The sequence below is a fragment of the Python bivittatus genome, unplaced genomic scaffold (assembly GCF_059951505.1).
Source record: "Python bivittatus isolate LINGU-HERP-01145 unplaced genomic scaffold, Pbiv_v1 ctg000480_np1212, whole genome shotgun sequence".
In the NCBI taxonomy this organism is placed as follows: Eukaryota; Metazoa; Chordata; class Lepidosauria; order Squamata; family Pythonidae; genus Python; species Python bivittatus.
Window position 1 is genome coordinate 11,961,460 of NW_028277075.1, and position 24,729 is coordinate 11,986,188.

The 24,729-nt window shown below is 37.5% G+C and overlaps 1 protein-coding gene across 8 annotated transcripts; it reads right to left on the reverse strand.

The window, feature by feature from the left end:
- On the reverse strand, positions 1-23,203 carry ZNF410 (zinc finger protein 410). 8 transcript variants are annotated; one of them, XM_025170839.2, is made up of 12 exons: positions 23,052-23,203; positions 21,301-21,489; positions 19,604-19,739; positions 17,994-18,212; positions 17,584-17,775; positions 17,102-17,261; positions 11,985-12,166; positions 10,699-10,788; positions 10,195-10,320; positions 8,409-8,546; positions 5,678-5,810; positions 1-244 (listed from the first exon to the last, which is right to left on the reverse strand). In XM_025170839.2, the coding sequence occupies exons 2-11, from the start codon at positions 21,331-21,333 to the stop codon at positions 5,686-5,688; spliced, it is 1,401 nt and encodes a 466-aa protein (XP_025026607.1). In that variant the 5' UTR covers positions 21,334-21,489; positions 23,052-23,203; the 3' UTR covers positions 1-244; positions 5,678-5,685. The 8 variants fall into 8 exon arrangements, with proteins under 8 accessions (XP_025026607.1, XP_025026604.1, XP_025026605.1 ...); XM_025170836.2 differs by having other exon boundaries at positions 2-673; XM_025170837.2 differs by having other exon boundaries at positions 2-673; positions 22,990-23,053.
- Between the last annotated feature and the right edge of the window lie 1,526 nt (positions 23,204-24,729).

The following is a 24,729-nucleotide window of genomic DNA, read 5'->3' on the forward strand; positions in this document are numbered from 1 at the left end:
GGAAGTATGTAGTTTATTTACAACAGAATGCCACTGAATAGTTTCTACCTTTGATTTTTTTTAAATTAAAAATCTAATAAACCTAATAATTAGAAATTAAAATACCACAGCAAGAAGCAAGGGTGACCTAGGTAATCCTCTGATATGAGGTCTTCAGTTTGGAGCAAAAGCAGGGTTAGTGAATGTATCCACACAAAGCATGAGGATGCAGAAATTCCAGCTCAAGAGTACCACCAAACTGCCCCTATAAATCAGAAGCAAAACCAGAACTGTAGCACCTTGGTGCAGAATTTATTACTATCTAAAGATACTCCTCCAAGAAGAACAAGCCAATATAATGTTGAGCTTATGGTTACTTCAAGAAAGAAAGAAAAAAACCCTGGTTTTGAACTAGGTATAAGAACATTATCTCTTGGCTTTTGGATACCAGGTTAAACATGAATTCCAAAATTAACAGCTGCTGTTCCATCTGTTCTTAGGAAACAAAGTTTTTACTGACTGAAATAAAACCATAGTCCAGGCCTCTGCTCCACCAAGTCATGAGAAGTACGCTAGAGGCACTGCACAAATTCCGGGAATTCAAATATCAAACAACTTGAGCATCACAAAAGCCTGTTCTTTAGCTTCATATCATATATTCAGTATGTCACAGATTTGCTCTTCTTCTGTAACTCTGAAATAAATGATTGCATTTTATTTCTTAGTACTTAGCTCAGACTTCTAAAGAATGAAGATAACAGTTCAAATAATATTGAATCATTTTTATCTCATACTTGTAAAATTAAACATATACCAATACAGAACGAATATAGAAAATGTAAAATAATAGGATTAGTCAGTCCACACAACATTTCTAGTCACCCAAAAGCAGGGTTCCCCAAAGTGGTCAATATTGATTCCCGAGGTTTGATGGGACTATCCGTTGTTTTTGTTATTGTTATTTATTTGTAGTACTATTGGTTATTCATAGTACTATCAGTTAAAGTAGTATTTATTAAATTATTTTCATATAATAAATGTTTGGGAGTTGATGAACAATCTGAAATTTCATGAAGGGATTGATGAGCTGAAGAATTTGGGGACTCCTGCCCAAAACTAATGTTTGTAAGTTAAGAAGAAGCCAGATGCTCAGATATCACTTTCTCCCTGCCACTTTGCAGTTCTCCCTGCAGCAAGCTATACTGTGCATTTACCTCCTAAGTAAACACTAGAAACCAGCTTTTGGCCATATTTCCTACCCAAATTTGGAAACTGAACAAAAATTAGTTTCTCTAATACAACTTAATAGTTTGTATTAGCAAATCTCTGAACAGCCTGGGAAAAAAAATCAGAATTACTTGAATTAAGGCAAAAGAAAATATATATTATTTATTTTACAGAATGTTTATAATGCCCACTCAAAATCACTTTGGGCAGTACACATCCTAAACTTAAAGGCATCCCAACATAACCCACCTGAACAAATCCAACAAATTGTAAGGAAAAGAAAAGTTGCTAATGTCATTCTGTAAACACTTGTTATAGCTATAGTCCTCAGATCAGATTGCCAAATCAATTTTCCACCTTCAATAAAATATTGAAAAGGAAAAGGAATGTTGTAATCCTCCAATAAAATTTAAAATAAGTATCTTAAGATAAATGTAAGGACTATTACTAAACTGAACCTATCAAATTCTTCAGTGAAATTATACCATATTTAGGAATGATTCATTGAACTTACCATGAAAATCCTTTTTCTACAGTGAGGACACAGCATTCTGAAGTGGGTATCTCCTTCCCACTCCTCCAGAAGTGGGGCTAGAAAAGATTCCAATGTCAGTTCTTAGGGGAAAATCAAAGTTCCCTTCCCCAGTTCAGAATACCAAGCCAGAAAGGGAACCCAGAAAAGTAACACTTGAGAAAGTAATACAGGAAAGTTATGTTAGACTCCATATGGAATGCAAATATTGATGGCTTCCTCCTTTTTCTGACAATATCTTGGTGGGCTGAACACCATGTCTTTGCTATAAGGGCATTCATAATAAGTCTGATGTAGTTTTCCTATATAAAGCCAGCACATTCTAAAGTGGAATATACCAAAGCTGTCACTGGGTATGATATCATGTCCCAGAAAGTAGTTTTTGCTCAGAACTATTTCCTTTAGTATCTTCCTGCTGAAGAGTGCTTCAGCTGAGGTACAAGAGTTATAAAGGACACAGAAGACAATGTTGCAGACCTACAGATGTCTTCCAGATGGACTTTAGTATCAAGCACAGCCAAGGTAGTTGCATTTCTAGTGGAATGAACGAGTCTTATTCATTCCTATAGATAGATAGATATAGATATCCATATGGCTTTATCATCATATCCTAGGCTACCAAAGTAGTCTCATTCAAGCTCCGTGCATATAAGTATAATGTGCTGAGATCAGAATGGTTACATCTCCCTTGGCTCAGCAGGTTCCATCAGTGGGACGTTAATAGTTTGACAGTCTAAAAACAGTACCCTGGTCTCAACTTTACAGAGATCACCAGGCATCTATAAGATCTTTGTGTTATAAAGCACTGGAATATGACACTGGAATAGGAGGGAGCATCCGCTGAAGGGGACAGGAGTGGAAATTCATTGACTGAGTCTATGCGGACAATCATCTGGCCCTAGATGCTAGGTGGCTGGTCTGAAAGACTGACATGACTAGCTGCTGGATAGTCTCTTTCCTCTCTTCTGGCAGAGAGATCACAAGTCCAGGATGGCACCAAGATGCTGTAGGGTGTGTGCCAGATTAAGAGTGTTATTGTCTCTGTTTATTAAGAAGCCCAGTTCCTTGAGAGTCTGCAACATGATATGGATGTCCCTCTTTCCCTGTTCAATCAATGGTGACTGGCTCTGCAGGTCATCTAAATAAGGGTACACAGGGCATTTTTTCTTCTTAAAATACTTTATCATGGATTTAAAAGTTAGCATCTGATATGATGTTTCATTTGCTTGAGGTCCAGGATGATGTGCTATTATTTTTCTTTCGAACAATGAAAAATATGATACATGAACTGAAGAATCTCTCACCTCATGGGACTTGTTCTGGTCTGGAGCTGGTTTCTGGACTTCAGCAGCAGCTGGTGTGTGATTGCCTTGCAAGAGTTGAGAAATGGGATGAAATAATTTCAGGGGGCCTGATGAATTTGATTATCTAATCAGGCAAGACTGTATTTTTATCTTTAGTCTCAATAAGGACATTATCTAGGGCATCTAGATTCCTCAACTTTTAACACTGTGTGTGTGTGTGTGTTCTGTAAATATTTTTTATTGTTTTTATCATTTTTATGTGTAAGCTGCCTAGAGTCACTTGTATACTGAGATGGGCGGCATATAAATTTGATAAAATAAATAAAAAAATCTCTGAATAGCTTGCCCCACTTGAATGGGCCATATATAATAGATTTGGAGACAAAAAGTTATCTTGTATGGCCACATTAGCAATCAAGGCTCTGGCTTAGAACTGACCACTGTCCAAATTAACATCAGCCATGAAGGCAACTGCCTTTGCTAATTTATTCAGATTCTGTTTGAGCTCCCTATGCTCTAGAGGCATGAACTCAAATAACTGTTTTGTCCAAATGATAGAAGCCTTGACAAAAATAGCCAGGGAGGGCCTTGTGGCTACAACTGTTGCCTCAGTGTTCTGTGCTACAGAACCTCTACTTTCCTGTCCTCTTGATGTTCGGGGGTGTCCTCCTTACCTTTAGCATGGCTTCCCAAACCAGTTCTGCCATGGGGGAGCAACTAATGCTGCCTGAGGGAAAGTATAGAGTTTGGTGGCCAAGGAGAATCTATTCCTTATTCTCCTACGTCCTCTCCACTCTTCCCCTGGACTTTGTTGAATATTTCAGGGAAGGGAAAACATGGGGAAGGCTACTAGCCACAGTGTAATGGGCTGTAAGAGTAACCTACAGAAAGAGCTGCAACCAAGACCACGGTCAGACCAAAAAAAAAAGAAAAAGGAGTCCAAGGCAGAAAAATGTAATTTGAGAAAGTGTCTCAGGCTTGACCCTCCCTAGTTCTCTTGTAGATAAAGGGAGGGAGCGGGGAGGCACATTCAGACTTGTAAGATTCCGTTACTGTTAACTTTTAGCATTCATAACTTTGGTTTCCTAGTCTGGTCCATCTTGAAGGCCTGACACACAGGAAAGATGTTGGCCACCAGTAGATCCAACGGGGACCAATGGGAGTGGACAGCTCTGGTCTTTTAGGCCTAGGATCTTGCAGACTTTACTGAGGAGTAGATTTTTGGAATAGACTGGTGGATGCAGGGACTGTCTACTGGTCCTCTTCCTTATCTAAGGACAGATCCTCTCCTCTCTCTCACTAGGTCTGAAAGGAGACATTCAGGTCAGAAGTGGTGTTAGGGAGGACTTCCCAATTAATGATTTGCCTTTTCTGCCTGCAAAAGTAGCCTGGTACTTGCCCCTGCAGTCAGCAGACGGATCCTCCAAGGAAGGAGAGGTGATGCTCTTCCCTTCCCCACTGTGCATCATCCTGCCGTGGAGGCAGGGAAGTCTCAAAAATGTGGCTTCTTGCCCTTTCTGTTCTTCCTAGGTGTGAGATCTTGGATATACAGGTAATTCCCAGGTTAAGAATGCCTGGTTTAAGGACCCATAGTTAAGAATGGAGCCTACTGTAGCAAAATTCGAGCTAAATATACAATGATTATAGTTAAATATACAATAATTTGAGTTAAATACACAATGGTTCAAGTTAATTACACAATACTACTTATACAGTATTATACAATGATACTGTTCCGGCTTACATACAAATTCGACTTAAGACAGACCTTGGGAACAGAACTCATTCTTAAACTGGGAACTACCTGTAGATCGGCTCCACTGAGGCCATGGATTTCCCAGTGCTCTCTGAGGATCAAAAACTCACTGGGGCTTTGAGGGGATATTACTTGGCAAAGCTAGTTTGAATTATGCATTTTTATTTGTGAAGAATTGTAGGTGGGTAAGTTACCCATCTCTGCTGGCTTTCATACATTCCAGTGCCTACTCTCCAGCTTCTCAAAAGAACTGCCAGCTATTAAAAGTGGGTGGTCCATGGCTGGTGATTCAGGAGCAGGGATCTTGCCCTCCTTGGGGGATCATGGTGGAGATGCAGACATATGTCACTGTACACTTGGAAACTAAGCCCCTCTTTATCTGTCAGAAAAATCCTAGGAGACAATGTGTTGCCATCACTTAGTTTAGCACTGCTGAAGCAAACAGAAAAGGAAAAAGAAAAGTAAAGAAAAGAAATGTAAATGTAAATGTAAATGTAAATGTAAATGTAAATGTAAATGTAAATGTAAATGTAAATGTAAATGTAAATGTAAATGTAAATGTAAATGTAAAAATAATAGAAATCACTAGCTGAGGTAGTCTTTGTCATGAGGTCAGCAGACAGAATGTGTAGGCATGCATGTTCTTTGGAGCAAGGCAAGGCTGGAAACTGGGGAAGGGAATTCTCCTGTCCCACAGGAACTGAGATTAGAATTTTTTCTAATTCTGCCTCCTGAACAAATGGGAAGGATACGTGCACTTCAGAATGGCCTGGTTCCTCGGTAGGAAAATAAGCAAATTTCTTACCTTCTATCACAGGAGCGAACGTTTTCTGAAATTAGAAACTAGCACTATGTTTTTCAAAACAGAAACCTTCAGACCTGAGAATTTATTGTAGTAAAGATGACACGCCATAAGAGTGCCTTGATGTTGACATGGGCATCAGATGATGAGATGGCAAAACCACATCAGATGCATCATGGAGAGAATTTGCTGCTGCTTCAGCTAGAACCTCTATAAATCAAGCAGAAAAATAAATGATACTTTAAAAAACTCTCAATCTATAGGTACAGCTTGTGCCATGTAGATACAGTAAAGCAAATTTAGAAAATAATGTTCCAGTACAAAAAGGAATACTAACATACAGTAGACATTGGCAACCTTTTCAAGTATTATTTATACAATGATAACAATTCATTGTATGGGCAACGTCATGCAAGATTTCAGTGATCTCATATGCAACGCATAACAGTGGTCATACGCCTGACCTGGTTTTTCTTTTGGAGCAGTGACAAGGTGCTCTGGATTTGAGGGATACACTGGTAAGTTTGCAATTCTTTGGCATCACCCACCACCACAGGAAGGCTGGACTTATTGGACTGGTCTGCCCCAGGTGACTAATGGACCCAAATGGATTTCAGAGGGACCTTGGAGTTGTTCTGGAGGGTCTGCTGTATGGTCCCACCAAAGCCCTGGTGGCTGCCTGAGGCTCAGGATCAGATTGTGCCCCAGCAGCCTCTCTTCCCCCATGGATCCCAGAACTCCCCTGGTTTATGGGGGAGCTTAAGGAGATGAAGCAGGAGAAGAGACACATAAAGTGCCGCCAGCAGACAAGGAGCCAAACACGGGCTAGAGCCACTGTTTCAGCTCACCTCATGGTGGTAAGGGTGATGAGGCTTCTCAGCCCTTATTGCATCTGCAGATAGCCATCCAGCAGCCTTGTTTTGGGTGACCCAGGCCCTCCTAGGAGGGAATAGCTGAGGTTCACCTCCAAGGTTGCTATGAGGAATATGTTAGGAATCTGGCAGATAAAATTGCTTGAATTTGCTCTAGGTTGGACTCCAGTCTTGAAGCAGGGCCAATGGAGGTTACAGGGGCTGGGTCCTATCTGGGGAGAGTTTGATCCTGTTGAGCCTGAGGAAGTGGACAGGGCTCTCAATGCTGGACAGGGCTCAAAGTGGACAGGGCTCTCAATGCTGTCAGTTTGGCCACCTCTGGGTTAGATCCATGCCCCTCCTGGCTGGTGTTTGAGTTCGGGCAGTAGTTAATTCCTCCTTCAGGAAGGGAGTAGTTCCACTGGCCCTTAAGGAGGTGGAGGTGTGCCTCCTCCTTAAGGGACCATCGCTCAACCCAACTAGTCTAGACAATTTTCAGCCAGTTTCCAATCTTCCTTGTAGGTTGTAGAGTAGGTGATCATGCTGCAGCTTCAGAAGTCCCTGGAAGAAACGGATTATCTGGACCCCTTTTAGTTGGGATTCAGGCCTGGATATGGGACAGAGAAAGCACTGATCGTGCCCCTGGTTGTTTCTCTCCATCCTGTCCGGGCCGGCAGGATGGGCAAGCTCCAGGTCCCATCAGTTAGAAAATGTTGGCTGGCAGGGCCCAGATTATTTGACTTTTCTGCTGTAGCGCCTGCCATCTGGAACATTCTCCCTCTGGAGAGCAGGTTCGCTCCAATCCTGCTGGCCTTTCATAAGGCTCTAAAGACCCGATTCTGTGGTCAGGCCTAGGGCCCTGTCTCCTGGCTATGCAAATGACTGTTATTCTTCTCAGCTGCTGTGTATTTTAAACTTTGTATACATACATATGTTTTTATTTTTAATCACTCTGTCACCCAGAGTCATTGTTGAGTTGGGTGGCTATATAGATTAAACAAACAAACATCACACCACTCTCACCACAAATCTGGTATCTCAGCATTTTTGCCTGAAATCTTGTAAGATCTCTTGCAAGAACCCCAAAGTCTCCCAGGATTTCAACCATTTGAAAGAACTAGTGAATTAAAGGATTCCACTGATGCCACTTGGCATCGGTGTTGGAATTGTTATGTTGCCATCGCATAACATACAACAATAAATAATTCAATAGTGCTCATCATTATTGCAGTAAACAAAATAAAAAACATTTTTAAAAATACTTTGGAAAGTGTATTTTGGTAAAGGATAAATCTTTTTTCAACATTCCTCATATAGCTCACCTCAGGCTAAAGAAAGCTAACACATTATGTGCAGTTATGCTTTCTGCCAATTAGATTTACATTTTAATAATAATAATTTTAATAATTAGGCAGCAACAACTTGTGCTTGGAACAATCAAATATTCTCAGTTTATGTCCAACTCAGAGGCTACATTAGACAAACTATAAAGTACATTAATATTAACTAGTCCAGGCAGAAAATGGATTGCAAAAGAAGCCACAAGCTTACACTTCAGTCCTATGGATCATAAGATATTACAGAGAACGAAATGACCATCCCAAATAAGAAAGCATCCAGTCTTAAGATGAGACACCTGCTCTCAAGGGACAGACTACCTTTGTAAGAAAATCAAAATTCTTTTCCCAAGCCTTACTTCTCAGTTTCCCAAAAGGATATGCAATATAATTGGCAACCCAAAATTATTCCACTACTACTATACAATTATCAAGGAAGTTTTAAAAACGACCCCTTCTTGCATTAACTAATGGCTAACATTTTTGTGCTACACTTGCTTGTATTCCATGTAACTCCATTAAATTACACTATACTATTAGAAATACAAGACCATCTATCCTCATCTTTATTTTCATTTCATACTGGACCTCCTTTTGATTAGACAGAAAAAAATTCTCACCTTCCTTTACACCAATGATTGATTCCGGATCTGGCAAGTGCAAAGATTCAACACCAAGGCTGGGTGAAGAGTTCATTGACACCAGGTTCTTACTGTGTAATTCAGATTCTTCCAACAAATTGCTGCCCATCAGTGATTCTGGTTTAAAAAAAATTCCATCACTTGAGCAATTACTGCAATGCTATTTTAGTGTCCACAAAAGGGATTATATTATTACTCACAAATTTGAATACAGAACATTTGTGTTGTACTCATCCTTATGAGATTTTCTCTTTGAAGCATAGAAGATTGGTGGTGGTGGGGGTTTAGCAACAGGTAAATGTTGATGTGTACACAGTTCAAACAGTTCAGTTTTTTAAGGAGACTAACTAAATAAGATTAGTGTCCTTCAAAGATTACTTTTGTGAAATAGAAACATCACTTTCACAAATTAAACTTCAAAGCCATGAAATTTTAATACCCTTATGACACCCTTTTACTTTCATTCAAACAATTATTTTTCCATCTTTGCAATCCACACCTGCCATAGTGTCATTTGTTGGAATGGTATTTAAACCATCAAAAATACATGCTATGGAACGACACACACAGCCTGCCCAAACATAAGAGCATCTATGTTTGAGTACAAAAACAACCTTTATGGATGCACTCAGTATATGACTAATGATATATTTAATGAAATATCATGCCAGAACGATCCATTCATCTGCAAACATGACTGATTAAAGAAATCATGCCAGAAGGAACCAGGACTGGACGTGCCATTCTAAACCAGCGATACTGCACCAGGCATAGAATGGCTGGAAGGGTATGAGAAATGAGGCCCAGCATTCAAGTAGCAAGCTGCTCATTTTGATAGAAGAAGGTATTGTGGACACAAGTATCCAAATATAAAATTTCCTAAGGTCAGAAGAAACAACATGCCATAATATCGACTTTTCAAGAAGAGGAGTAAATAGTGTAATAATATCCAGATGTAGATTAACTAAAAATTGTGGTTAGAGTCCAATGTATTATTCCGTATAGTGATATAAGAGAAAGGAGGGAGTAAGGGTGTTCAGCTTCTCAGCTTTTTAAAAGTTTATCTTAACTCAGTTCCATTAGAGTTCATTTCTTTTGTATTTCTTTCCTTCTCTACTGCTCTGAGCATATGAATACATCTGGGATTCAGAAGCAACATGGTAACTCTTTGGTAACTATGTAATTAATAGATAGAACCTCTCTGTTTACCTTATTCAGAAGGCAGTATTAATCAACCATGAATATCACTAAACAGTTTGGGTTAGGATTGAGAAGTGTACTAAAGGGGCAATTACACCATAACTTCCTGCCCAGCCCAGCCCAGCCCAGCCCAGCCCAGCCCAGCCCAGCCCAGCCCAGCCCAGCCCAGCCCAGCCCAGCCCAGCCCAGCCCTTACTTACTTTATTTATTTATTTAATTATACTATTTATAGAGCCACCCATCTCACAGCAGTGACTCTGGACGGTGTACAAAGATTAAAAGCATCATAATAATATTGCTATGATGTAACAATTGTTGTGTGCCACTGAGTCACTTTTTGTGAGATGGGCGGCCATATAAATTTGATAAACAAACAAATAAACAAACATAAATCCACAATGCCCTGGTAAAACAGTAACCACCAAAACAAAAAGCCACATCACCCACAGAGCTCACCTAACTTCCTGGCCCAAATGCCTCAAGGGGGTTATCTGTCACCAATCCATCACCCTGATATTTCTGTGGATCCATTCTCTTACCAATTTTTTTCTATCTTAGTCCCTACCTGTTTGCTCATGCTGCCTATTGCTAGTTGTTCCAGCCCTGGAATGATGTTTCTTCATGTGTACATTTCTACTACCACTCTGAGAAAATGTCTTCCCACAGATTTGACATTGGTGTGGCTTTAGTCCTGAAACAAAGCAAAAAAACTTGTAAAACAGAAAGTTAAATATTTATTATGTGGTCAAACAGACTGATATCACTCAAATTCAGTCAATATAAAGTATTAGCTCTAGAAAGGCTGCCAAGTTCAAAGCATTATTTTGCCAGAAAATGTTCATAATTTGGAAATGTAAATCTGTATGATCTGAAATCTTTAATATACAGAATGTGGGCCTAGACAACAAGAGACTTTACATGCTTGAAGACTGAGTGAGATATAATATGAACAGGTTGGGGAAATTAAGAAGCCAAAAGGACGGATTTTGGAATAGGACCTAGGGATTATACAGCTATCTGCAATAAATACTCACGTTGTGTGAATTTCATCTGAAGAAATAGTCCTTACCTGAATGGACAACTAGGTGTTTCCGAAGGCTGGAATATTCAGCAAAGGAACGACCACAGCCCTGAGCCTCACATAAAAAGGGCTTTTCCCCTGTGTTATATCAAATTATAATTAGGTTTTTTGCTTCATTTTTAAAAAGACCACTTAAATGGAAAACAATAGAAACGGTTTACTATGTTTGGATTTTCCAAAACTATTTCAGTACTATAGTATTTGTACCACCTGTGGTATTTTCTGTTACCCAGATTTCTACCATCTACACAACATTCAATCTTTAATACTTGATATATTCTTAAATGGAATCCTATAATCACTCATGTAATCGATTCAGAATGTGTCCACAAAAAGAACACTTGGTATGCACAGGAAGATGTTATGACATCACCCATATCTTCAAAATAGTGCAAACTAGTGCATAGTTCTCAATACAGAATTCCTAGGTTGTTTTTTAAAGTCTCATTTTCATAGTAATTCCTCACCTGATTAATTCACTCTCATTTGCATATTACAGCTTATCACTGCAAACATTCTGATCTCCTACTTTCTTTCTCACACAAATGACCAGTAAGGGTTTCTCTCTCTTGCATTAAGATATTATTTTGTTTTCTATCATAGGTTGCTTACAAGCAGAAATAAGTATTTTGAGTCTTGCCAGTGAATCTTCTTTATCTATCCACAAAATAGCTCTCTGATTTCTTTCTATCTTCAAAACTACCTTCTTCAGCAAAGCTTCCTCCACTACAGTCTATTTCATGTAAAGGTATTCATCACGAAGCCCACTTTTGCCAGGATCATCTGACAATTTGATTATTAGCTTTTACTGTGAATCTGTTTTTAAACCCTCTTGAACTTCCTTTGGGGCTGAAAAGTCAAGTGAGATATTTAATTTAACATATTGATTATGATAACAAGGGCAACTCCATGGCACTCACAGGCTATCTCTAGTGGGCCGTCAGAAAAAATGATCTGTTTGGATCTCATCAGAAAACTGTTTCTGAATCAATACAATAAATAATTTTGGTTTAAAGTCTGTGAATAGCAGATCTGATTTACTGTTATTATTTAGCAGCAAGCAAATTAAACATAAGATGCATTATCTATTCATTCACCTTCCACTTTACCGAAAATAAATTTTCAGACAGAAAGTGAGTAGCTGCAACACACAGGAAGAATCATGTTCATCAATAAAAATGTATATCAAAACTTTTATAGCACCTTATGAAAGGTGATCATAAACATGTTCATGAAGGAAAAGTATTTTTCCGAAAAAGATGGAAAGAACGCACCAGTGTGAATTCGCAGATGATTCTTCAGATTCCCAGCTGTTGTGAACTGCTTCCCACAGCCTAGTTCAGTGCAAATGAATGGTTTCTCGCCATTATGTGTTCTCATGTGCACCTTCAATCTTTGTAAGACATAAAAGCTTTTCCCACAATCTTTTGCTGGACATATGAAGGAACGATCATTCCTGGAAAACAATATTACTCTCATGAAATTGTTGAATGTACTGCTAAAAGCAAGTTATATTTTCTTAATGTTCTGGCTTTACATAATACAACATCATGTGTGATTTTAATTTAATTCAAAAAGAGGAGCTGGAAGGTGATGCAACCAGAACACTGGTTTATATTAATTGTTTAAAGTAACAATTAATATAAAAAGACATTTTTATTTAAAATGTCATACCATCACAATTTTATCAAAACGTTTAGGTTAAATATAGATGAAGCTAATGGAAAGTAAAGAAAAAATTGTGAAAGAAAGAATCCTTTATTATATCAAAACTCCCAACACTTTTTGAGGGAGTGCCTCAAGGGACTGAAAAAACAATTAAGTAATGTATTTATAGTATATGAAACAAGTTACAACTATTCCTAAAGCACACATAAAACACAGAACAGTACAGGAACAACACAGATACATACACCTCAAAAGAAAGGTCAGAGCAATATTTTTAAAAATATAACACATAAATAAAAAAGTCAATGAAGTGAGTAACACGTAGATAATTTCTTAAGGGAACGATCACTATATGCTATATATGCAGATTATATATTGAACGAAACAAAAATAATGTACATATAAGGAACCAAAAAATGGACAAACCATAAAATAAATGTAAAGGGAATGTGAAAAAAAAAAGCCATGAGATAAATAATTGCAAAACTATAATGGCTGCAAACACATAGAGAATATTCTGAAATGTTTAAACATTTAAACATCTAAAAGAATAAACATTGTTACCAGAGAAACATAATATAAAAACCACATGTAACAGATCCTACAAGCTACTAGACAAATAATGCTAATTTTAAAAAAAGAAAAAAACAGATATGTAATAAAAAAGCAGCGAACTCACACAGCACAAATCAAAGAGCTAGGAAGAAATGCATACACTGAAATTGCAAGCTAGAGAAACACTGCATGTTAGTCATAGAAAGTGGAGAGAAATCCAGATGCCCTGAAAAATTCCTAATCAGTGAGGATGTTAAAGAAATCGACTCTGTGATTAACAATACATATTGGCAGAAATGTTTGCATAAAACTCTCAAAATCAAAAGAAATAAGAAAATAGTTGGTGCTCCCCAGCTCTTTTAAGTCAAAAATGATTAATGAGGTCAATTCAAATTTTTCATTCAGACCCTTTGGAGAGAAACATTTCTTCATAATCATCTAGCTTCTATAGAGAGAAGAGCCCTTTCTGTTCAAGTTGGTAAATGCTGCAAAGCCCCAAAACAAAGATCTGACTATGGATACTGCTGTTGCAACCAATGTTTAACTAAATGGGCCTTCACGTTCTAACAACTTTATCTTGCACAAAGGCTTATCAATTCTCTTTTTTCAAATTTCTAGTACATGTAGTGCAGGATTTTCAAACTTTTTCAGGCCACAAAATCTGTTAATAATAATAATAAAAAAAAAAAAATCCCAGAAGTCCTGATCAAGAGGCAAAGTGATAGGTCCTCACAATCAGGGCTGGTGGGGCTTATGAATGTCAGCTGACAAGCCCCAACCTTTGAAAAATTGCTATGGACACCCCTAAGTAAACTTTTTTTTTTTTTTTGCTCTTGGTCTCTCATGGAATCCTATAGTTCCAGGAAGCACAGTTTGAACAACCCTCATGTAGTGAAATTAAAAACAGCAAACATTTTATGATCTATAAGGTTAGTGAACTTTTCAGTTTTAAACTACAATTCATCAAGTTAAACACTGCTTGCAACAGGTATTTTCCTTGTTTCTTCTGAATTTGAGAGCTTTTAAGCCAGAATTTATTTATTTACAGGAACAGCTTCTTTAATATCCACACTAAGTTAAACATTTCAAATATATGCCACCGGGTCTCTTTTCTTTTCATATAATTAACATACATTCCTCTAGTTTGCCATTTAAATGTATGCACTTCTGTTTAGCTGTTTGATTTATACGACGTAAGTTTACACTATGTATTTTTTATTACACGTTTTTTGCTTTATTAGCATTATTTATCTAGTTGATTGTGTGGTGCGTTTAATATGGTTTTTACATAACTTTTATTAATATAGTAACAATGTTGATTATGTCACTATGTTCACAGCCCTTGAAATTTTATTTATGTTTCATGGTCTATTCATTTTCACATACCCTTTACCTCTGGCTTATGGTTTGTCCATTTTCTTTATCTGTTCATTATTTCTGTCTAGTTTGATACTCTAATAGCTATATATGCTGACTATATAACAGGTAATGATATTTCCCTTACAGAGTAATTAGCGTGTTATGCACTTCATTTATTTTCTTATATATGTTTTCTCATCTCTTTATATTTCTCTCTCCATTGTTTTTGGGTATATTTATTTATTTACTAAATTTATATGCCGCCCATCTCCCCCAGAGGGTGACTCTGGGCAGCTCACAATTAAAATAAAACCCCAACACAGTTAAAAATATAAATATCCTAAGGGATAAGGATTATTTTCTTTTTACACAAAATAAAAAATGTTTTATAGAAATAAAAAACCCAATAAGTAATGTTATCTTACAGACTTGGCATAAAAATAAAAAAATATTTAGTCCAGGAATATCATCACTGACCTGAATTGTAGATTTAGAAAAATTTCCAGAGAATCTTAAGGCAGGATTAATAAAAGATATGGAGACAGCTGGAGTATTAAGACTGAAAGATTGCTTACGTAAAGTTTCTTGTAGAGATGATATAAAGGAAATATTTGAACAAAGTAAAATATCTTGGTACAATGTATTGCAGTTGGAGGTATGGACTAAGAATTGGGTGAAACAATATGGGAAATGCAGACAATTAATAAAATTTGAGGAATTAATAATACAAATGAAACAGAATGATACAGACAAAGTAACAAAAGGGTTAATAGGTAAAATATATAAAATATTGTTAGAGGGTAATCAAGCACAACAAGGAATGAAATTTAGTTGGGAGAGTGACTTAGGTATTAATATTACAAAAGAAGAATGGTCAAAGATTTGGACACAAAGAATTATGAAAAATATGTCTGTTAGAATTAAAGAGAATTGTTATAAGACAGTTTGGAAATGGTACATGACCCCAGTAACTTTAAGCTATTATAACAGAAGTAATTTAAAAAATTGTTGGAGGTGTAAAAAAGAAATTGGGACTTATCTGCATTTATGGTGGGAATGTGAAAAGGAAAAAAAAATGGAAAAAGATTTTTGTTGAGATTAATGAAATATTATCTATTAATTTGCAAATAAGTCCAAAAATTGCATTACTGTTAAATTTTGGAAACATGAAACTAGAATGGCAAAAGAAAGAGATGATAATTTTTGTTACTGCCTTAAGATTAATAATAGTTAAAAAATGGAAAGTGGATTTTGAGTATGAGCTTGAAGATTGGTTTAAAGAAATATGGAATATTGCTATTAATGATAAATTGACATGTGAACAAAAATATAAAAAGGGTCTGGCGAAAAGGAATGATTTTGATGTTATATGGGGTGAATTTCTGGAATATGTTTTTGTTAAAGGGAAGGGAGTAAAACCAGATCAATATATATCATCCTTTTGGAGAGGAGGGCTTATTAAAAATTATTAATAATAAAAATCCATGATAACAAAAAGTAAAGAGATAAAGAGGGTTATAAGTCCCACGGGTAATGGGTGCACGTAGAGATTATGTTATATGTGTTATATTTTGGTTGTTTGAATTATTTTGTTTTTGTTATTGCTGGTTTTGTGTTTTGTAGTTTGCATTTTAAATTAAAAACAAATTTAAAAAATATAAATATCCACATTAATTTAGTTAAAAAGTGAGCTATATAAAAAGACCATATACATAAAAAGACTAAGAACTTTCAAGGTGATGGGGGGGGGGAATCAATTACCCCATGAGCCAATTCCAATGGGCCAAGCTCCCATGTGGCCCCCAGGCCATCTGGCATATCCAAGATTTCACACTCTTCCTGACGGCCATGAGAGTGGGGGTGCACCGCACCTCGGGTGGTAAGTTGTTCTACAGAGTGGAGGCCACGGCAGAAAAGGCCCTCTTCCTAGACCCCACCAGTCAAAATTCCTTGACCAGTGGGGTCCGCAACATGCCCCCTCTGCTAGATCGAGTGGGGTGGGCTGATATAATGGGGGCGAGATGGCTCCTCAGATAACCTAGTCCTGTGCCATGAAGGGCTGTAAAGTTAATAACCAACACCTTGAATTGGACCTGGAAGCAAACCAGCAACCAATGCAGCTTGCGTAACAGAGGTGTTATATGGGCCCCATTGGAGGCTTTCAGAACTGTCCACGCCGCTGCATTTTGCACCAGCTGTAGCTTCCAGATACTCTTCAAGAGTAGCCCCACGTAAGTGCACTGCAGTAATCCAACCAGGAGGTGACCAGGGCATGAGTGACCGTGCGGAGAGCCTCCCGATCCAGGAAGGGGCATAACTGATATATGTATATGTACAAGTATATACATGTTTTATGTGCATTAAGTATACTTGTAATTTGTTTCATATTTTGAAAGTGTTACTTCAGTTGCTTTTCTAGTCCTTTGAGGAAGGGGACTGGAATCTCTTGAAATGTATTCAGTTTTAATATAATAAAGAATACATTCTTTCTTTCACCAATGTTTGCCTGTCTTTCCTCTTGTTTGGTTGGTGTGCTTCCTTTTGTGCATATACATAAGAAAAGCAACACGATTCTTATTCAGGCCAATGAATTACAAACCAAAGCAGCTTCCAGTTCTTTCAAAAACTAAGCTAATATTAAAAGACACACTGAATGAGCTTACAAAACAGAGATTAGCTGTCTTAGTTTGATTGACTCTCCCCAAATATGAAGTGAATTGTTCCAAAGGAGAAATCAATTACACGCTACGTTAATATATATACCACCTGTAGAACCTTGATAAACCTCAGCTATAGCAAGTCTATACACCTGTGAGTTTTTAGATGATATTTGAAGTGAGCTGGCCATACAAATGTCCGATCACAGCCTTCAACAGTGCACTTCAATTTTTTTTCTACACGGGGTAGGTGAGGAATGGGGCTGGATTCCTTTGGCTGTGATTCTCCTGAACAAACATGGACATTTTCACCTGGAAGAGGAAAGAAAAATCCTACAGTTAGACAACAATGCCTACAAATAAAAAATATTGGATGAACCAAACCTTTAAAATCAGATATATTTCTTAACTCTAAATCTGGTCATTGCTGCTTTTCTCTATATTTCTAGTTAATAATGTTCCATTTTTTAAAGAAATGTGACTTTTACTATAAAAGTTGTTATTTTCAGAAGGAGTGTGTTACAAAGGAATATTAATGAAAAAAAATAAATATCAGTAATTGTTCTATAGAAAGTATCTTGAGCTGCTTTAATTTCTATCTTTGAAAATGGAGTAATAAGAAAGAACATCTTACCATTATTGCTTGCTTTGGCATTCTTAGCGAGCTGTGCTCGAGTGGCAGCAATCAAACTATCATGAGCCAGTTCCTGCACTCGTAAAAACCATGGGGTACTGCTGTCGGTGCTACCATTCGCAAAGAAATCATTCCCAGAATCCTCTGCTTCATCCTGGACAAATACCAGGTGCTCTGAAGGAGACCCTAGGCCTAGAGAAGAGGTTACCTTAAGTACAAACAAGATAAACAAATTGCTTGTTTGTCACAAGACTGTAAGACATTTCAACTGGCACTCCCACTCTGTGGGAGGTTGCTGGTTATACACTCCCATGTGTGAAAAACCTCACCATATTTTTCAAAGCAGTGCATCTCAAATATCATATCTTGTTTTTTAATAGTAGAAACCAATCTACCTACATGGAAATTACCTGTTCGTGTTAAATTGAGGAGAATAAAGGAAGTGTTATCACTAGGCTGAAGATCTTGCAGTAAGCTAGAAGTATCAGGACTTGGAAGAAGTTCGGGTGGTTTCTGTACTGCTTGTGCCCTTGTTTCCTCACCGTCAGGGCCAACATTTACTTGGAGGCTTCGCAGAACAGCCGAAGAAGAAACACCCTTGGAAGAGCCAGTATGATTTGGGGAATCATCTGAAAGTTTAAAAAGCATCTAACTCTGAGCTTTCAGCACATTTATTACAAAACTAATGTTAAAACCAGCATCCTTGGGATCACACACACTATTAATCAGTTATGTTAAAATATGCCAGAATTTTCTCTTATTACATATATATTTTATTTATTTATCAGATTTTTACCACACTTTAATCCAATAGACTGTTAGTGGCTTAGAGGTACAATAAAGCAAAAATACTGTGATACAAGAACATTTAAAAACCATAAAACATACAATACCAATATGAAAACACATCATGAACCAAATGTTGTCCAGAAGAATTCAGTCCTCAACATTTTCCAAATATGGCCAAGATAGGGGAGATCTAACCTTGAGCAAGAGAACATTCCAAGGGTGACCACCAGCAGCAAGGAATGTTTCCGAGCATCAGCCTCCCTGATCTCTACTTCTCCTGATATAATTGTAATGGTTGGGCCAGCTCCTGAAAGATGACGAGGTCCTGTAGGTAGCCTGGCACCAAGCCATAAAAGGCTTTAAAGGTTAATACCAGCACTTTAAATTGCACCCAGGAGCTAAGAGGCAACTAACACAGGGCTTGCAATATGGGTATCTCATGCTCTCGGTAATACCTGACAATAAGCATCTGGGCCACTGCAATCTCTACCAACTGAAGCTTTCAATGGTTTTTAAAGGCAGCCCCATTGCAATACCCTAGACATAAGAGTATAAGGGCATGAGTCACCATCACAAGGCCCTCCTGTCCAAGGAAAGGCCAGGACTGATGCACCAGTCAAAGCTGGGCTAAAGCCCCCCTTGACAAAGGCTCTACCTGCTGCTGTAGCAATTGCCATAAGTCCAGGAGGATCCCCAAGTCATGGCCAAGTGACCAGTAATCACTGGGGTCAAAGGAGAACACCAACATACAAACAGCATCTCCGTTTTGCTAGGGTTCAATTTCAACTCATTCTCTCTCATCCACACACTCACAGCCTCCAGGTGCCAAGACAGGATTTCAGTGACATCCCCAGCAGAACCTGGAGTTGCAATGGAAAGTAGAGTATAATAGGCATACTGATGATACTGGACCTCAAACCATCAGATGACCTCTCCAACAGGTTCATATAGATATTACTGTTCAAGGAAGCTGAATTTCCAGGTGTATATTATAAAAACAACCCATATTACAACAAAACACCCTAGTCTCAATGGATCTCTTCAAAATTAGAGTGCAAAGTTGTGATCTTATGAACATTATTAATTTTACAAAAACATAATACAAAATATTTTTAGAATCCTCAGACTACAGCTTTTACCTGGCAACATCAACCTGTTGCATTCTGGGGATTCTGTAACAGGAAGAACATAATACAAAATATTTTTAGAATCCTCAGACTACAGCTTTTACCTGGCAACATCAACCTGTTGCATTCTGGGGATTCTGTAACAGGAAGAAGAGACAGACAGGTAATATCTTTAGGTTCTGATTCCACAAGCCCCTGTCCTAGTGGGATAGATGTGTTCTGAACAAACTGAACCAGCAACTAAAAAAACAACACAAAACAAATGTGTTAAGGCAGCAGCAAATAATGTAGGTCTGCAATATCATGCTTTTTATATAATACTACCTCTCTCATTCATCAACTTTAATTGCAAAAGACAGTAAAACAGGAATAATTTATCAAGTATACCTGCATAATTACTTCATAAAGATAGCAAAATACAACATTTAATCATTCTATTATCACCAAAGATGAACCAAGAAATAATAAAAATACGAAAATTCTGCACATGCCAGTATTAACATCATTTAAAATTCTGAAATTTTACTATTCTACTAAACAATGCATTTGTTATCTCATATGTAACAGCAGTAGGTGTTATAAGTCTGGTTCTCTGACTGTATTTACAATCAATATTATTTTTCTATTGTGTAAGAACCAGTCTTGAATTTTAACTGCAGTGAATAATGCAATCTACATGACATACCCAATACTTTTTGTGGGATTATATTCATAATGCAGCCCAAATTACATGTGATGTACCTAAGTAGCATGTGGTTCATTAAGAAAAAACATAAATATCAGCTATGGATAGCCCACTAAACATTAGCAAGAAGGATTTTTTTTTTCCTACTTGCAGTAAAGGTCATAGAAATATAGAAGCAACTGCATACTGAATCAAATACTTAATCCAGTAGTGCTAACAGTTACTAGCAATGGCTCTTCAAGAATACACCCAGATATACTTGCAGCACTACAGAAAGAAAATATCAGAGCCTGCATTTTTTTGGTCTCAACAAAAACAAACAAACAACCCATCTCTGAAGCTGATATTTGGCATGGTTCACTGGAGCACAGGAGGAATTTTATTGCAAAGATAATATGTTAAACTATATATTGAATATATGTAATTGGACAGTACAGAAAAACTTGAGTCAAAGGGTTGTTTACTAGTGTTGTTTTGGAAGAAATCCTACAAAACACAGTTCATGTACCTGTCTCTGAATCAACTTTCTACTTTTATTTCTTATAAAAGTATTGTAAAGACTGATAAAAACCCAATTCTCAGACACCCTGTTTATAATTTGGACAAGTATTATCCTCAAACATGCTATAATAAAGAAGAGTAGAGTATATAATGCAGGAGTTCCAACATCTTGCCTTCAGCACTGAACATTTTAATCTCCAGCATGTAATGTTTTACAGTACATATTTTCAAGCTTCCTTCTACAACAAGACTCAGCACATACTATAACAGTTTCTGAAAAGCTTGTTTAATGCAACAATTTGCCAAAATGCCAATTTATTAGTAAAGTTCTACAGAAAAATAAACCCATGGAAGGAAAAGTAATTTGCATCTGAACCAAGAGCAACTTCCTAATAAAGGGCAGATATATAATTCTATAGACATTTACTTAAGGGTATTTCCCATTGTATTCGGTGGAGATCATTCCTAAGTAAATGTGCTACTCAAGTGTCATCTTAAGACAACAGACTTTCAAATGACACTTTGTAGATTTAGTTGGTTGAGTAATGTTGGAGTCTAACACTATACAAATATGTAAAATATATAGATAACCAGGAACGCAAATCTTGTGCTAACCTCTGGTTTAGACTCTAACTCATCTGATAACATCGATTCAAGTTTCCAACTCCCAAAGCAGATCTAGGTAAGGCATATGTTTAGGAGATCAACATGAACAATTATCTGCCTTTATACACATATTCCAGCCTCACAGGTTTGTGAGGGTCATCTTAATAGAGAGGATGGTAGAGAGCAATTCAATATAACCTGAAAAAAGAAGGAAAATTAATTATAACTGCCATATTATTTTAATAAATTATAAAGTGATACACATGTACACAACTGCACTGTATTGAGGATGTTCTTGCTTATAAAACGTATCTATTTCTACACTGCTACATTTTTAACTAGAATCAGGACTCAGATAAAGTTTCTCACACAGAGATAAACATTTTCAGTACAATGGCTCACTGTAGAACTTTGAGTACATTTCACTTGCTCCTATTTATTTACGAAATAGTTATCTTAGAGATTTCTTTAGGAACTAAGACCTGGAAACAAAAATGTAAAAAAAAAAAAAAGCTCTTAAAATACTAAAGTAACTTCATTTTCCCTTGTTTCCAATTTATACTTAGAAGCTCCTTTCAGTATACTATCATAGTTTTCTATGTTTAAAACTATGTTAAAACCATTCAGGACTACTAACCACCTTGGATAAGGTCTTAGCATGCTGCTGCTAATAAATAATATTGCTAGGCTTAATAAGTTGGCCCTTGGCAAAATACCACTTTATAAGTGCCATGGTGATCACCACATTTTATCTAATGTTTCTTGGGCAGATTTAATGGGTACAGGATCTACTTTTATTAAATATTAAAACCCTGGGATCCAAAAAAAAAATCAAATGCAAAAAAACATACTTGTAATTAAAAAATTCTGAGATTTCAGATGCCAGAACTATTCACAATCCTTCCAATCCTGATTGTTCAAGCTTTATTCACTCCAGTAACATAGTTGGAAAGGAGGTTTGGGAAGGGAGGATGCTGTTTTGCTCCTATGTTAATCTGAAGTATGACATTTTTGATGATCTATTACAAACTGCACATTCAGAACTTCTTTCTGCCTGTATTCTTAATCCTTATCCACAAATTAAATGAAGTTTGCTTTCAGTTTACTTATCTGTGGCCTTTGTATTAATGGCCTTATCTTTCTTTCACGGGTCTCCAACTATTGACAGACCATAAACTCCTCGGGGAATGAGTCTGACCTTTTTCTTTATACAAAGCAATATATATCCTGATGCAATTATATAGACCCTCACTATCCTCAGGGACTTCAAAGCAAGTTACGCCCTAGATCTTTTCGTTTGAAATGTTAACCATTTAAACGGTTTAGGCAATTCCTACGAAGGTGCAATTAGGAATTGCCGGGCTGGATGCGCCACTCCATCCCCCGCAAAATGCTGGCAGCACTGTCAGTTACCAGGCCAGCCTGAGAATGAGCAGCTGGTCCACAAAAGGGCCCAGATCACCCGTGCATGCGGTCAAGATAAGCTCCGCGGGCGCTGGAGGCGAGAGAGTGACCTTCGCCGGGTCTGCTCTCTTACGGCAAGGCCAAGGCCGGGCAAGGCCTCTTCCACAACATGAAGACCAGCGACGAAGAGGGAGCGGCTCCTCCTAAGGCTCCCCAAACGAAAAGGAGGGGGACGGGTGCGCTGCCGTGGGAACATTCACCCCGTGGCTGTTCTCTCCTCCTTTCTCTCCGTACCGGGAAGGACGCGAGGGAGGGAGCCTAAACTCTCGCTTTTTCCCGGGACAATCGTTTCTTACCGGCATCTCAGGACCGTCCGGATATGACGTGCCCAATTATCGGAAATTCCAACATCCCCTCTAGGACAAACCATAGACTGAGAAGCGGGGGGGATGTCTAACACTTCTACAGCTCAGACCGAACTAAATGACCCGTGGTTGAAAAATTAGATCAGTTGCCGTGCATTACCCACTTCCGGTTCCTATTGAAGTGCCTCCGTATGTAAGGTTGTCGCGGAAGGTGGAATGAAAAAAGAGGTTCAGAGTACTTTAGAGACTAGCCTATGACACAGCTCCCAGTATCCTGGGTTAGGTTTTGCTGCAGCTCCCGCCCTGAAATGCAAATTGAGGGAGCCGTTCTCTGTATGGTGCTGTATGTCCATTGCATTGCGTTTGACTACCCGCACAGTCAGTTTAGAACCGGAAGTGTTACTTGACTAACTCTGACTTCGCTTTATAAAAAAAGCGGGATTTAGGTCGCCGAACTGATGGCTGTGTCCACTTTTCACGCCAGGTTTTGCCTGCTTTTTCTGACGTATTGATCAGGAGTATGTTTGCCGCGCGCAGTTACCGATATTTCGAATCTGTATACTTAGGAGTAGAATACTTTAAGGAAATTTTTGGATAATTCCTTTCTACGGATCTTATTTCCATCTGAACTCTGATTAGACATATCAGTGGAGCACAGCTATCTTTTATAGCACTGGGCCTTCCACTTTTAATTTGTTCCCTTTCTTTTCTTCTGTCTGTACCTTGTACAGAATATGTGCATAGATGGAAACGTGAGAATAACACTTTACTGCATCTTATAAAGAAGGGTCTGATCTACCCAAGACTATACTATGAACTGTTAATCCACCAAGTTGTATTCCTTTTGCCACAAATGATTCTGGAATTTATCAAAATTACACAGCATATAAAGAATCTGAATAATTCTAACTTATTCAGAATGATAATGTAATAAAATCTTACTTGAAATAAGCAAGCCCTGATTATTTGAAGTTCAGAGCACAGCTGCAAAACAAACAATTTTATTTTAATATGTTTAATAATCCCTTAGTCATATTTTCAAGCTATAATCCTAGGGCTGTTTGCAAAATAAAAATAATATACTGTAACTCCACAAACACATTAATGAATTTACATTAATTCGATTAAATGTAAGCAACATGTTACATTTAACAAGTTACAATCAAATACAATTTGAAAATATCTGTCAGCAGCACCATTTTTTTTACATTAGAAGTTAGGGTACCTACATGAATTTAAAAACTCTTTAAAACAGTCATTAGATAAAGTCAGCTCTTACACATATTTAATTAGAGAAGTGGCATATATTTATTGTCATGTAAAACAATCTGATACACATTAATGGAGAAGTCAAATTCTTGTGTGTTAGCAGGCCAAGAATTTAACAGTCCCAATCTTTTGCTTATATTTAGGAATGTGGTACTGTTGAGAGCAAATATTCGTTCGATTTTCATTCCAATCACATAATCATGAAAGGTAGTGCAGACAATCTATTATAAAGAGAGACTGCTTTCACTGATATTTCTGAAGAGTTTATAAAATTTTCTCTTTCCTCTTTCCCTGAGGAGAAAAACCACCAGACTGCTCTTAAATATTTATCTGTATTCAGCCCTGTCAAACAGATGCCTCATCCTGATTTTGACAAATGCCCAACATGGCTCTTAAAGGA